Source organism: Bombina bombina, chromosome 6, assembly GCF_027579735.1.
Source record: "Bombina bombina isolate aBomBom1 chromosome 6, aBomBom1.pri, whole genome shotgun sequence".
Classification (NCBI taxonomy): domain Eukaryota; kingdom Metazoa; phylum Chordata; class Amphibia; order Anura; family Bombinatoridae; genus Bombina; species Bombina bombina.
The window spans coordinates 376,919,944-376,935,233 of NC_069504.1; the positions used below are offsets into that span (position 1 = coordinate 376,919,944).

General features: G+C 41.4%; 1 protein-coding gene across 1 annotated transcript in view; it reads right to left on the bottom strand.

Moving 5' to 3' along the window:
- The window catches only part of ARL10 (ADP ribosylation factor like GTPase 10), a 41,594-nt gene that overhangs the window by 7,563 nt on the left and 18,741 nt on the right, over positions 1 to 15,290 (bottom strand). Inside the window, exon 3 of the mRNA XM_053717076.1 lies at positions 14,627 to 14,802. Coding sequence (XP_053573051.1) covers positions 14,627 to 14,802 — 176 coding nt within the window. The remainder of the gene's footprint in view (positions 1 to 14,626; positions 14,803 to 15,290) is intronic.

The following is a 15,290-nucleotide window of genomic DNA, read 5'->3' on the forward strand; positions in this document are numbered from 1 at the left end:
GTTCTTTCTGCAGACATGCTGCATTTTCTGCGATGACATCTCAGATCACTTTATGTTATGCCTTGGGGCTTATCTGTATGGAATACCAGATAGGGAGAAGTACACTGCAAAGCAGATAACTCTGAAACTCTTCTCGTAGAAGAAATAGCAACCAAAAAAACTTTCCAAGATAGTAATTTAACATCTATGGAATGCATAGGTTCAAAAGGAACCCCCTGAAGAACTGAAAGAACTAAGTTTAGACTCCCAGGAGGAGTCATAGGTCTATACACAGGCTTGATCCTGACTGAAGCCTGTACAAACGCCTATACATCTGGCACAGCTGCCAGACGCTTGTGTAACAAAACCGACAGAGCAGATATCTGTCCTTTAAGAGAACTAGCTGACAAACCTTTATCCAAGCCTTCTTGGAGAAAGGAAAGTATTCTTGGAACCTTCATTTTACTCCAAGAGTATCCCTTGGATCTGCACTAACAGATATTTTTTGCCATATCTTATTGGAAAATTTTCCTAGTCACAGGCTTTCTGGCCTGAACCAAAGTATCTATAACCGATTCAGAAAACCCACGCTTAGATAGAATTAAGCGTTAAATTTCCAGGCAGTCAGTTGGCGAGAGACTAGATTTGGATGTTCGAATGGACCTTGTACTAGAAGATCCTGTCTCAAAGGTAGCTTCCATAGTGAAGCCGATGACATATTCACCAGGTCTGCATACCAAGTCCTGCGTGGCCACGCAGGAGCTATTAGATCACCGAAGCATTCTCCTGTTTGATCCTGGCTACAAGCCTGGGAAGGAGAGGGAACGGTGGAAACACATAAGCTAGGTTGAACGACCAAGGAGCCACTAATGCATCCACCAGCGTCGCCTTGGGATCCCTGGATCTTGGCCCGTATGGAGGAACCTTGGCGTTCTGGCGAAACGCCATCAGATCCATATCTGGAATGCCCCATCGTTGAGTTAATTGGGCAAAGACCTCCGGGTGGAGTTCCCACTCCCCCGGATGAAATAAATCCGCCTCCCAGTTGTCCACTCCTGGGATGTGAATTGCAGATAGGTGGCAGGAGTGATACTCCGCCCATTTGATGATCTTGGATACCCCTCTCATTGCCAAGGAACTCTTTGTTCCCCCCTGATGATTGATGTACGCTACAGTCGTCATGTTGTCCGACTGGAACCATATGAATTTGACCTTTGCCAGGTGAGGCCAAACCAGGAGCGCATTGAATATCTCTTTCAGTTCTAAAATGTTTATCAGAAGAAGAGACTCTTCTCGAGACCATAGACCTTGAGCTTTCAGAGAGTCCCAGACCGCACCCCACCCTAAGAGACTGGCGTTGGTCGTGACGATGACCCACTCTGGTCTGCGGAAACTCATTCCCTGAGACAGGTGATCCTGAGACAACCACCAGCGGAGAGAATCCCCGATTACCTGGTCTACTTGAATCTGGGGAGACAAGTCTGCATAATCCCCATTCCACTGTTTGAGCATGCACAGTTGTAATGGTCTTAGATGAATTCGAGCAAAAGGAACTATGTCCATCGCTGCGACCATTAATCCTATTACTTCCATGCACTGAGCTATGGAAGGCTGCAGAATAGAGTGAAGAACTTGACAAGCGCTCAGAAGTTTTGATTTTCTGACCTCTGTCAGGAAGATCTTCATTTCCATAGAATCTATTATTGTTCCCAGAAAGGGAACTCTTGTTGACGGGAACAGGGAACTCTTTTCTACGTTCACCTTCCACCTGTGAGATCTGAGAAAGGCTAGAACAATGTCTTGAATGGGCCTTTGCTTTGGAAAGAGACGACGCTTGGGTTAGAATGTCGTCTAGATAAGGTGCTATAGCAATGCCCCTCGGTCTTAATACCGCTAGAAGGGACCCTAGCACCTTTGTGAAAATTCTGGGAGTAGTGGCTAAACCGAATGGAAGAGCCACGAACTGTCTTTCCAGGAAGGCGAACCTCAGGAACTAATGGTGATCTTTGTGGATAGGAATATGCAGGTACCCATCCTTTAAATCCACGGTAGTCATATATTGACCCTCCTGGATTGTTGGTAAAATCTTCCTTGTTCCGTTATTGGAACTGGGTGTATCACTCCCATCTTTACTATGTCTCCTACGCAGTGTAAGAATGCCTGTCTCTTTATCTGGTCTGAAGATAAGCGAGACATGTGGAACCTTCCCTTTGGAGGAAGTTCCTTGAATTCTAGAAGATATCCCTGAGAGACTATTCTATTCTAGTGTCCAGGGATCCAGAACATCTCTTGCCCAAGCCTGAGCAAAGAGAGAGAGTCTGCCCCCTACTAGATCCGGTCCCGGATCAGGGGCTACCCCTTCATGCTGTCTTGGTAGCAGCAGCAGGCTTTTTGGCCTGTTTACCCTTGTTCCAACCTTGCAATGGTTTCCATGCTAGTTTAGGTTGGGAAGTGTTGCCTTCTTGTCTGGAGGCCGCAGAGTTAGGATTTGGTCCGTTCCTGAAATTTGCGAAAGGAACGAAAATTAGATTTGTTCTTAGCCTTAAAAGGCCTATCTTGAGGGAGGGCATGTCCCTTTCCACCAATAATGTCTGAAATAATCTCTTTCAATTTCGGCCCAAATAGGGTCTTACCCTTGAAAGGAATATTAAGCAATTTATTCTTTGACGACACATCCGCCGACCAGGATTTTAGCCAAAGCGCTCTGCGCGCCACTATAGCAAACCCTGAATTTTTCGCCGCTAACTTAGCAATTGAAAATCGGCATCCAAAATAAATGAATTAGCCAACTTAAGTGCGTGAATTCTGTCCATGACTTCATCATATGGAGTCTCCCTTTGAAGCGAATTTTCCAGTTCCTCGAACCAAAATACGCTGCGGTAGTGACAGGAATAATGCACGAGATTGGTTGAAAAAGGAAACCCTGCTGAATAAATTCTTTTTTAACAGTCCTTCAAATTTTTTATCCATAGGATCTTTGAAAGTGCAACTGTCCTCAATAGGAATAGTTGTGCGCTTAACTAACATTGAAACCGCCCCTCAACCTTAGGAACCGTTTGCCATGTGTCCTTTCTGGGTCGACAATGGGGAACATTTTCTTGAATATAGGAGGTGGAACAAAAAGGTATACCTGGCTTTTCCCACTCCTTAGTCACTATGTCCGCCACCCGCTTGGGTATCGGAAAGGCATCAGCGTGCACTGGAACCTCTAAGAATTTGTCCATCTTGCACAATTTCTCTGGAATTACCAGAGAATCACAATCATCTAGAGTAGTTAGGACCTCCTTAAGCAGGGCGCGGAGATGTTCTAACTTAAATTTAAAAGTCACGATATCAGTGTCTGCCTGCTGAGAAACTTTTCCTGAATCAGAAACTTCCCCTTCAGACAGGCCCTCCCTCACTGCTATACTCAGATTGATGTGAGGGAACAACTGATAAATTGTCCTCAGCGCTAACCTGCTCATCTTCTGTATTTAAAAACTGAGCAATCACGCTTTCTAGAATAGGATGGCAGTTTGGATAATAGATTTGCTATAGAATTATCGATCACTGCAGTCAATTGCTGCATAGTAACCAGCATTGGCACGCTAGATGTACTAGGTATCGCCTGCGCGGGCAAAACTGGTGTTGACACAGAAGGAGAGGATGATGAACTATCCCCACTACCTTCACATGAAGAATCATCCTGGGCAATCTTATTAAATGTGACAGTACTGTCCTTACTTTGTTTGGACGCTATGACACAATTTGCACAAAACATTAATAGGGGGAACCACCTTGGCTTCCATACATACAGAATATAAGCTATCTGAAGGTACAGACATGTTAGACAGAATATGGCAGGCTAATAATGCAATAAAAACGTTTTTAAAGAAAAGCGTTACTGTCTCTTTAAATAATAAACAAGCACACTTTATTTCTGAAAGTTTGAAAAACTATGAAGGCAATGTCCGATTTTTACAAAATTTGCACCCCAGAGTCCTAATGCCTTGAAAGTATTGCACACCAAGTTTCAAGACTTTAACCCTTAAAATGAGCAAAATGGAGCTATTTGTTCAAATAAACAATTTTATCACACAACAATCACTGCCACAGCCTTGCTGCAGCTTTTTACCTTCCCTTAAAGTGATTCAGCACTGAAATAAACCTTCCTGAGTCCTTTTCTTTACCCACAGGACCCTCAAATGAAGCTGCATGCACTGCCAAGGAAATAAACTGCGCAATTGAGGCGCGAAAACGGGGCCTCCATCTGCATTACCAGAGTGAAGGGGCCTTTCTGACTGAAGTAGTAGTCTAACTAGATGCCAGGCGAAAAAAACGTTCCCAAAAGTGCTTTTATAACACAAAAAACACTCTAAATGTCCAATAAATCTGATATAAACCAATCGATTTAGCCCACAATAGTGTCAACCAGTATAGAGCCCATTTATAAGCCTTAATCTGTTATGAATCTAAGAAAATGGCTTACCGATCCCCTAAGGGAAAAACTGACAGTCTTCTAGCATTAACATGTCTTGTTAGAAATATGACTGATCGTACCTGAAGCAGATAAGTCTGCAAACTGTTCCCCCCAACTGAAGTTCTCTGGGCTCAACAGTCCTGCGTGGGAACAGCAATTGATTTTAGTTACTGCTGCTAAAATCATACTCCTCTTTTAACAGAAATCTTCATTTTCTGTTGTAGAGTAAATAGTACAAACCGGCACTATTTTAAAATAACAAACTCTTGATAGAAGAAATAAAAAACTACAACTAACACCACAAACTCCTCACCATCCCCGTGGAGATGCTACTTGTACAGAGCGGCAAGGAGAATGACTAGGGGGCGGAGCCAGAGGGGGGGCTATATGGACAGCTCTTGCTGTGTGCTCTCCTTGCCATTTCCTGTAGGGGAAGAGAATATCCCACAAGTAAGGATGAAACCGTGGACCGGACACACCAATGTTGGAGAAAACAGACCCGCTCAGCAGAGCCCAGAGAGCGGGTCTGTAAAACAGCGTTTTTTGCTAAAAATAAAAATGCAATATTATGTTTAATAATGGTTGGCTAAAATGTTATATAATTCTGCACTATGTGCAGAATTATATAACATTAATTTTAAAGTTTACTGTCCCTTTAAGCACATTGAGTCTATATACAGCCATCCACTAAGGACTTATTGGGACGTCTACCTTTTGGGATCCTGATGGCTATGTGCACTGGGCCACTATAATAGCCTAGTGCGTGTCACTCGCACCATTGGGTGCGCTACCAATTGTGAGTCCCCTTATACCTGAGATTTGGATACGGGGTCTAAAACATATTGCTCTGCACTAGGAGTCGCCCTTCATTTCTCCACATTCTAGATCATTCAATCTTGCACTGATTCCAGGAGGAGCTGCCCATCTCTGTGCAAGCTCCCAGACCGTTTCCCTAGGCATTACCTTTGCCTTCTCGTATTGTGAGTATATTACTTTGAATTGGCTACACTAGGAGGCGCCCTTTTTTCTTCTCTTTATCTTTTCAATTTATAAACATTGCAACATATAGCTCATTGAAATAAGTTGCATTTGTGCTGTTAACTGATATAACATTTTTTTTTTACATAGCTCAGCATGGCTCCAATTTAAAAACACTGATATTTACTATATGACTAACAATTAGAGAGCATCTGGGAATATTTTCAATTCCATTGTCTATGGCGATAACCATATTTGAGATATTGAACACTTATAATAGCAACTGATATTCATTGCAATCCATGCCCGTACCAGCTTATATCTAAGCAAACTATTAGCTGCTGGGTGATATTTTGTTCCTATCAAACATTCTTAAGCCATTAGTTGCAATCACAATACAATTGGTAATTTATATGTATTAACTGTAACATACATACCCTGGCAGAATTTATGATTTCTTGACCATTTTTCAGAGAATATGAAATATAACACAAACTTTTATTTCACTCATGGTTAGTGTTTGGCTGAAGCCATTTATTATCAATCAACTGTGTTTACTCTTTTTAATCAAAACACAGAAACTACCCAAATGATCCCGATTAAAAGTTTACATATCCCAGTTCTTAATATCATGTATTGCCCCCTTAAACATCAACGAAAGCTTGAAGTATTTTATGGTATTTTATTATTTTGTGGATGAGGCTCTTTATCGTCTCAGATGGTAAATCTGCCCATTCTTCCTGGCAAAAAGTCTCCAGTCCAGTTCCTGTAAATTCTTGGGCTGTCTTGCATGAACTGCACGTTTGAGATCTCCCCAGAGTGGCTCAATGATATTGAGGTCAGGAGACTGAGATGGCCACTCCAGAACCTTCACTTTATTCTGCTGTAGTCAAGGACAGGTCGACTGGGTCTTGTGTTTAGGATTATTGTCATATTGGAATGTCCAAGTACGTCCCATGCACAGCTTCCAGGCTGATGAATACTGCATTCATCTTGCCATCAATTCTGACCAAATTTCCTGGGCCTTTGAAGCTCACACAAACCCCAAAACATCAGCGATCCACCTCCTTGTTTCACAGTAGGAATGGTGTACCTTAGGGCATAGGCCTTGTTGACTCCTCTCCAAATGTAGCGTTTATGGTTGTGGCCAAAAAGCTCAATTTTGGTGTCAAAAACTCCAAACGACTATGCCAGAAGGTTTGAGGCTTGTCACTGTGCTGTTTGGCGTATTGTAAGCAGGATACTTTGTGGCATTTGCGTAGTAATGGCTTTCTTCTGGCGACTCGACCATGCAGCCCATCTTTCTTCAAGTGCCTCCTTATTGTGCATCTTGAAACAGCCACACCACACGTTTTTAGAGAGTCCTGTATTTCACCTGAAGTTATTTGTGGGTTTTTCTTTGCATCCCAAACAATTTTTCTAGCAGTTGTACCTGAAATTTTAGTTCATCTACCTGACCATGGTTTGGTTTCAACAGAACCCCTCATTTTCCACTTCTTGATTAGAGTTTGAACACTGCTGATTGTCATTCTAAATTCCTTGGATTTCTTTTTATAACCCTTTCCTGTTTTATACAGTTCAACTACCTTTTCCGCAGATCCTTTGACAATTCTTTTGCTTTCCCCATGAATCCAGAAACGTTGGTGCAGCACTGGGTGAAAGATGCAAGGGTCTGTCAGGAATCCAGAAACTTATTGCATAGCACTGAATGTTAGGTCAGCGTACAGCACCTCTTCCACTCAAGAAATAAAATGTATGAATAAATAAGTTAAGGGGGATTTCAACAAGTAGTGCCATTGATTCAACTCTCAATAGCATTTATCTCCCCCTCTACTTGCCCCAGTTCAATTCCAAATATGGGCGCAAGTAGCAGCATTCGACTATTTTCAGCGCCAGATATATTAGTTTTGAAGTGCAACACAAAGATCTGTGTGTTGCACCCTAAAATCAATATATTTGGTGCCGAAAACAGCTGAATGCAGCTACCCATAGCCATATATGGAATTCATTTGACAAACATATCCAAAGAATGATTTTTGCGCATACCTAATAAGTTCTGTGTGCAGTAATCATTCAGCTACTCTGTTTTGTTTTTTTTCCCACCATTTAGATGACAATCACCTCATCAATGCTGAGTTCACACTTTACTGTGATCTTGTGGGGGTTTCACCATAATCTCACAAGACTTCATAATAAAGTTCCTTAAATTGAGGTGGGAAATAGTGACTGCCAGATGCATGCTCCTTGGATGCTTAAACTCCCTTTACAATAGAATATGGCTATAGTCCTTTCACAGAGATGTTCATGTGAAATGTTCTAGTTTTAAACATATTCTGCATCACTTTCAAGTGATTTAAAAAGGGACAGTCAACACTTTCTTTAACATGTTTTTTTTTTTTTTTTTTTCCAATATCAAAACGGAGGTCCGCCTACACTATACCCCTCCTGCCTTGCTTCTGTCCTAATCAGCGTCGCTAACTACTCTAATACCCGGTAAATATGGATGCCAAACTCCCCCCACCATTACGTAGCTGCCTTCTTCTTCAACTGATAAGCAAATCAGAATCCAGTCCTCTGACAGAAATTGCACGTGCGTCGAGGTTTAGTAGTAGTATAACCAAAATCACAACTGTTTTCGAAATAGTAATGTGTGTCAGTGGCAAATCGAGTTTCCACAGATTTTTCAGTGTTTTATCAGCCAATAACTCCCCTATATGGTAAAATAGAGAGATGGATAATTATATAGAGATAGAGCTATCAATGCTAGTGACATCAGAACCGACAAGCGCCAGGCATAATCTAACACTATGCACAATGGCACTCCCTCTTACAGCAGAAATACTCAGTCACACTGTAGTATGTCATGTCTAGCAAGAAGCACATGTAAAGACATCTGCACAAGTGCATGTTGGGGGAAAGGGGGGGGGGTTTATAGGTCTAGAGTTAGCTGATGAGTGCCCAATAATGCTACCAAACTGAGGGCCGGATCAGTAACTAGTAGTTACTAAAATGGAGTATGGATCCTTATAAGCAATATCTAGTTTGCAGCTAGATCACCACCACAAGACTTGGGAATATGTCATATGGTTTGGACATACAGGGAGTGCAGAATTATTAGGCAAGTTGTATTTTTGAGAATTCATTTTATTATTGAACAACCATGTTCTCAATGAACCCAAAAAACTCATTAATATCAAAGCTGAATAGTTTTGGAAGTAGTTTTTCGTTTGTTTTTAGTTATAGCTATTTTAGGGGGATATCTGTGTGTGCAGGTGACTATTACTGTGCATAATTATTAGGCAACTTAACAAAAAACAAATATATACCCATTTCAATTATTTATTTTTACCAGTGAAACCAATATAACAACATCTCAACATTCACAAATATACATTTCTGACATTCAAAAACAAAACAAAAACAAATCAGTGACCAATATAGCCACCTTTCTTTGCAAGGACACTCAAAAGCCTGCCATCCATGAATTCTGTCAGTGTTTTGATCTGTTCACCATCAACATTGCGTGCAGCAGCAACCAAAGCCTCCCAGACACTGTTCAGAGAGGTGTACTGTTTTCCCTCCTTGTAAATCTCACATTTGATGATAGACCACAGGTTCTCAATGGGGTTCAGATCAGGTGAACAAGGAGGCCATGTCATTAGATTTTCTTCTTTTATACCCTTTCTTGCCAGCCACGCTGTGGAGTACTTTGACGCGTGTGATGGAGCATTGTCCTGCATGAAAATCATGTTTTTCTTGAAGGATGCAGACTTCTTCCTGTACCACTGCTTGAAGAAGGTGTCTTCCAGAAACTGGCAGTAGGACTGGGAGTTGAGCTTGACTCCATCCTCAACCCGAAAAGGCCCCACAAGCTCATCTTTGATGATACCAACCCAAACCAGTACTCCACCTCCACCTCGCTGGCGTCTGAGTCGGACTGGAGCTCTCTGCCCTTTACCAATCCAGCCACGGGCCCATCCATCTGGCCCATCAAGACTCACTCTCATTTCATCAGTCCATAAAACCTTAGAAAAATCAGTCTTGAGATATTTCTTGGCCCAGTCTTGACGTTTCAGCTTGTGTGTCTTGTTCAGTGGTGGTCGTCTTTCAGCCTTTCTTACCTTGGCCATGTCTCTGAGTATTGCACACCTTGTGCTTTTGGGCACTCCAGTGATGTTGCAGCTCTGAAATATGGCCAAACTGGTGGCAAGTGGCATCTTGGCAGCTGCACGCTTGACTTTTCTCAGTTCATGGGCAGTTATTTTGCGCCTTGGTTTTTCCACATGCTTCTTGCGACCCTGTTGACTATTTTGAATGAAACGCTTGATTGTTCGATGATCACGCTTCAGAAGCTTTGCAATTTTAAGAGTGCTGCATCCCTCTGCAAGATATCTCACTATTTTTGACTTTTCTGAGCCTGTCAAGTCCTTCTTTTGACCCATTTTGCCAAAGGAAAGGAAGTTGCCTAATAATTATGCACACCTGATATAGGGTGTTGATGTCATTAGACCACACCCCTTCTCATTACAGAGATGCACATCACCTAATATGCTTAATTGGTAGTAGGCTTTCGAGCCTATACAGCTTGGAGTAAGACAACATGCATAAAGAGTATGATGTGGTCAAAATACTCATTTGCCTAATAATTCTGCACTCCCTGTATACTATGAGCATGGAAGAAATAAATAAAAGCTGCATTAGGATGCTCAGAAGCAGCCAATACCGAGTGGTATGCTCAGGATGTAAAGTCCAGCCAATATTAACGTTACATCTCTTAAGGCCATAGTCTAACAATAAGCTGTGTAAAAACCCTTTGAACATACATACCAGTGAAGGGAACATGTGCACATATCTTTAGCAATCTATGAAATCAGTGTTTGCAGCGGATATTGTAGAAAGATTATAGCAGTGGTGATTGCAGCAATGTATAGAGTGCTAAAGACATGCATTGTTTTTATGTCTATCAAGAAAATAAAGCAAACTGTTAAAGAGTAAATTGGATTTTTGTTTTTTATAGTATACTCTAAATTATCAAAGTTTAATTTTGGCTTCGGTACCTTGAAGCCTGAGCTCTCCCCATCCTAAGTCTTACTGAATAGTATCCAAAAGAAAAGGAGGAGATATCTAGCAGATAAAGTAACAATTTATTGGGAATTCATTATAATCCTGAGAACACCATAACATACACTTGACATGAAAATATATATCGTAGCAAAACAGGCTTATTTAATATTATACCTTAAAGGGATAGTAAAGTCCCAATTAAAAGGGATAGTCTTATCCAAAAAAAATAAAAAAATAATGAACTTTCATCATTCAAATAGGGCATGTGATTTTAAACTTTCCAATTTACTTTTATCACCAGTCTTGCTTTGTTCTCTTTGTATTCTTAGTTGAAAACTAAACCTAGGAGGTTCATATGCTAATTTTAGACCTTGAAGGCCGTCTCTAATCTAAATGCAATTTTACGGGTTTTTCCCCACTAGAGGGCGTTGTGTGTGTATATATGTATATGTATATATACACACATACACATCTCTCATTGAGCTCATGCACATGAATTTACCTAGGAGTCAGCACTGATTGGCTAAAATACAAGTCTCTCAATAGAACTGAAATAAGGAGGCAGTCTGCAGAGGCTTAGATACAAGGTAATTACAGAGGTAAACCGTATATTATAACTGTTGGTTATGCAAAACTGGAGAATGGCTAATAAAGGGATTATCTATCTTTTAAAAGAAGAAAAAAAATCTGGTGTTGACTGTCCCTTTAAACGTTCATGATTTATAAAGGGCATGTCAATTTAAACAACTTTACAATTTACTTTCATTATCAAATTTGCTTTATTCTCTTGGAATTCTTAGTTGAACGCTAAACCTAGGTAGGCACATATGCTAATGTCTAAGCCCTTGAAGGCTGCCTCTAATTTGAATGCATTTTTACAGTTTCATGGCTAGAGTGCGTTAGTTCTTGTATTTCATATCAATAACATTGAGCTCACGCACATAGAGTTATTTAAGAGTCAGCTCTAATTGCCTGAAATGCAAGTCTGTCAAAAGTACTGAGATAAGGAGGCAGTCAGCAGAAGCTTAGATACAAGGTAATTAGAGGTAAAGTGTGTATTATAACAGTGTTTGTTGTGAAAAACTGGAGAATGGTAAATAAGGGGATTATCTCTCTTTTTAAACGTGTTTACTATCCCTTTAGCTGTTTAACTCAAGCATGCCTGCAAGTAACAATTTAGCAGCAGTGGTCTTAAAGGGACAGTCTACTCCAGAATTTTTATTGTTAAAAAAGAAAAAGGGATTATCTATCTTTTTAAAGACACAATGAGTCCACGGATCATCTTAATAATGGGATATTCACCTCCTGGTCAGCAGGAGGAGGCAAAGAGCACCACAGCAAAGCTGTTAAATAGCTCCTCCCTTCCCTCCCACTCCAGTCATTCTCTTTGCCTACATTAGTGATAGGAAGAGGTAAAGTGAGGTGTTAGCTTAGATTCTTCAATCAAGAGTTTATTATTTTTAAATTAGTGCAAGATTGTGCTGCTTTGTCATGGGGTGTAGCCGTAGTCCATATCAGTCTCTTCAGTAGAGCATTGGTGGCTTTAGCGCAATGGGAACTTGTGGGACATAATTCTCACTGAGCCTCCCATATATTGATGCTGCCCTACCTCTGGAAAACCTGAAAGATTCTATCTCAGGAATTTCTCTTCATCTACAGGTCCATGTGAGGGATAGGACCTCTCAAACCTGGGATCTGCCTTGCTGCCAGTCAGCATATATGAGGCAAGTGCAGACTTTTTCTGGGGGAAGAAAATGGAAAGTCTCAGAAACAAAGGGCACTTTATTTATTTGGACAAGACTCATTCTCATAGTCTCCCCTTAAGCATAGGGGACATTTGGGCAGCGTTACTGCAGGCATTGGGGCTTATTTTATTAGTATAAGTGTTTCTACATCTCCCCGCAGGTTTGTAACTATTAAAGCCGACCGGGAGATTTCCTTGGCCACGCCCACGATGAATGGAGGCTCAGAAATAAAGGAGGGCACTTTATTTATTGAGTACATGGGACAAGCCGCATTGTTACTAACTTAGTATCCCCTTGAGCATATGGTACATTTGGGCAACGTTACAGCAGCGGGTTTGTAATTTTAGAGCCGACCGGGAGATTTCCTTGGCCACGCCCACAATGGGCGTAGTGTAATTTTGCGCTCTTTTTACTCGGTATGGAAACAGTGTATTTAAGGGCAACTTGCTTCTACGCATACACATATCATTGCTGCGCATAGTCTCCTAGAAATATTTACGGCGTAGTTTCTCCGGAGATCGTCTGTACAGGAATATTAGTTTCACTACGCTTCCTGCTCAGAGGACATAGGCACTTCAATCGAGTGCTGCTGAGGTGTAGGGGTTTTTATTCATTCATTTTAAGCCTATTATTCCCAATAATACTTAGACGTTTTTTTCTCAGTAAAAAAAAAAAGTTACAGCTTTATTATTTAAAGAGACGGTAACGTTTTTAGTTTGTTTCCCCCCCCCCCCCCATTTCTAAAAAATGTTTTAGGTGATTCTCATTGCTCCAGCTTGGCCTCGCAAGATTGGTATGCAGATCTGGTGGACAGGTCATCTCTGCCACCTCAGTCCGTTGAGGAAGGACTTTATAATTCAAGGGCCCTTCCTTCACTCAAATCTAGTTTCTCTAAAGCTGACTGCTTGGAGATTGAACAAGCGGGGTTTTTTCTGACTCGGACATATAGACCATTATTCAGACTCGTAAGCCTGAAACTAGAAGGATTCACTATAAGATATGGCGTAAATATCGTTATTGGTGTGAATCCATGGACTACTCATGAAGTTTTAGGATTCCTAGAATTTTGTCTTTTCTCCAAGAGGGTTTGGAGAAGGGTTTATCAACGAGTTCCCTAAAGGGTCAAATCTCTGCCTTATCTATTTTGTTACTCAAAATGTCTGGCGAATGTCCCAGATGTTTCAATCTTTTGGTCAGGATCAGGCCTGTGTTCAAACCAGTTACTCCTCCATGAAGTCTGAATTTAGTTTTCAAGGTTCTTCAAGGGGCTCCGTTTGAGCCTATGCATTCCTTAAATATTAAAGTTGTTATCTTGGAAAGTTTTATTTCTTGTTGATATTTCCTTCACTTCATAGAGTGTCAGAGCTCTCGGCATTGCAGTGCGATTCTCCTTACCTTAATTTCCATTCAGATAAGGTAGTTTTACGTACTATACTAGGATTTCTTCCTAAGGTTGTTTCTGATAGGAACATTAGTCAGGAGATTGTTGTTCTTTCTGAGAAGGATTAAGACATAAAGAAGGAACGTCTTCTGCACAATTTAGACGTGGTCCGTGCTTTAAAGTTTTACTTCCAGGCGACTGAGGACTTTCGTCAGTCGTCTTCCTGGCTGTGATTTTCTCAGGAAAACGTAAGGGTCAGAGAATTACGGCTACTTTCTTTTTGGCTGAAGAGTATCATAAGTTTTGCATACGAGACTGCTGGATAGCAGCTTCCCGAGAGGGTTACAGCTCATTCCATGAGGGCTGTTGCTTCCTCATGGGCATTCAAAGATGAAGCTTTTGTGGATCAGATTTGCAAGGCTGCAACTTGGTCCTCTTTTCACACTTTTTCAAAGTTCTGCAAATTTTACACTTTTGTCTCGGCTGCGGACGCTTTTGGGGGAAAAAGTTCTTCAAGCAGTGGTGCCTTACATTTAGGTTTCCTGTCTTGTCCCTCCCGTATCATCTTTGTACTCTAGCTTGGGTATTGAATCCCATTAGTAATTAAGATGATCCGTGGACTCATTGTGTCTTAAAAAAGAGAAAAGAAAATTTATGCTTACCTGATAAATTTCTTTTTTGACACAATGAGTCCACGGCCCCGCTTTTTCTTTCTCTTCCTAACTTCGGTCAAATGACTGGAGTGGGAGGGAAGAGCTATTTAACAGCTTTGCTGTGGTGCTCTTTGCCTCCTCCTGCTGACCAGGAGGTGAATATCCCATTAGTAATTACGATGATCCGTGGACTCATAGTGTTAAAAGAAATAAATTTATCAGGTAAGCATACATTTTCTTATTACCCATTCCCCAGTTTTGCATCTCCAACACATATTCATATACATTTTACCTTGTATCTAAGCCTCTGCAGACTGCCCCCTTTTCCATTTCTTTTGACAGACTTGCATGGAGGCTCTGTATTTACCTGTTTATTAGCCAACACTATCAGAGGAAGCTTTGGTGCTTCTGACAAAAGCCGGTGCAGTTCGAGCCGTGCAAGAGGCAAACGTTTATCATCTGTAGAGTCCACAATAAAGACCATGATATTTGCGTTCTTCAGATATTGATTCCAGTATGTGCGAAGGTTCTGGCTTCCCCCAACTGCTCAAGAGAAGGAGAATTTGCATTATATAGCCAACATGAGAGCCCATACAATTTTACAAGAGTTTACAAACTTCTGCTATCATGGAATTGAACGTTCTGAAGACTATGAATGGTATTGTCTACTGCATGCTACTTTCTACTTGTTTTTGTCCAGGACAGCGGTTCCCAACCTGGGGTACGCAAAAATATTGTTGGTAATGGCGGAAGATGCGGGGGGAGGGCACTCTCAATGGGTCATCAACTAATAAGCACTGTGGAAGGAAGGAGCATTTAGCCGGAAAGTGACAAATGAAGTCCTGGCCTGGCATATAGGCAGATGGGAGCCCCTGCACCTGAAATATGTGGACCGGGTGTGGATGACTCTGGTCCACATATTAATGATCACCCTGTGTCACCAGACAACTTAGCCTCCTGCTCCACCCACCTCTGTCCCATGCACACAATTTTGACTGCAAGTGCTCAAATAGAAGCGGCACTGCAGCAGC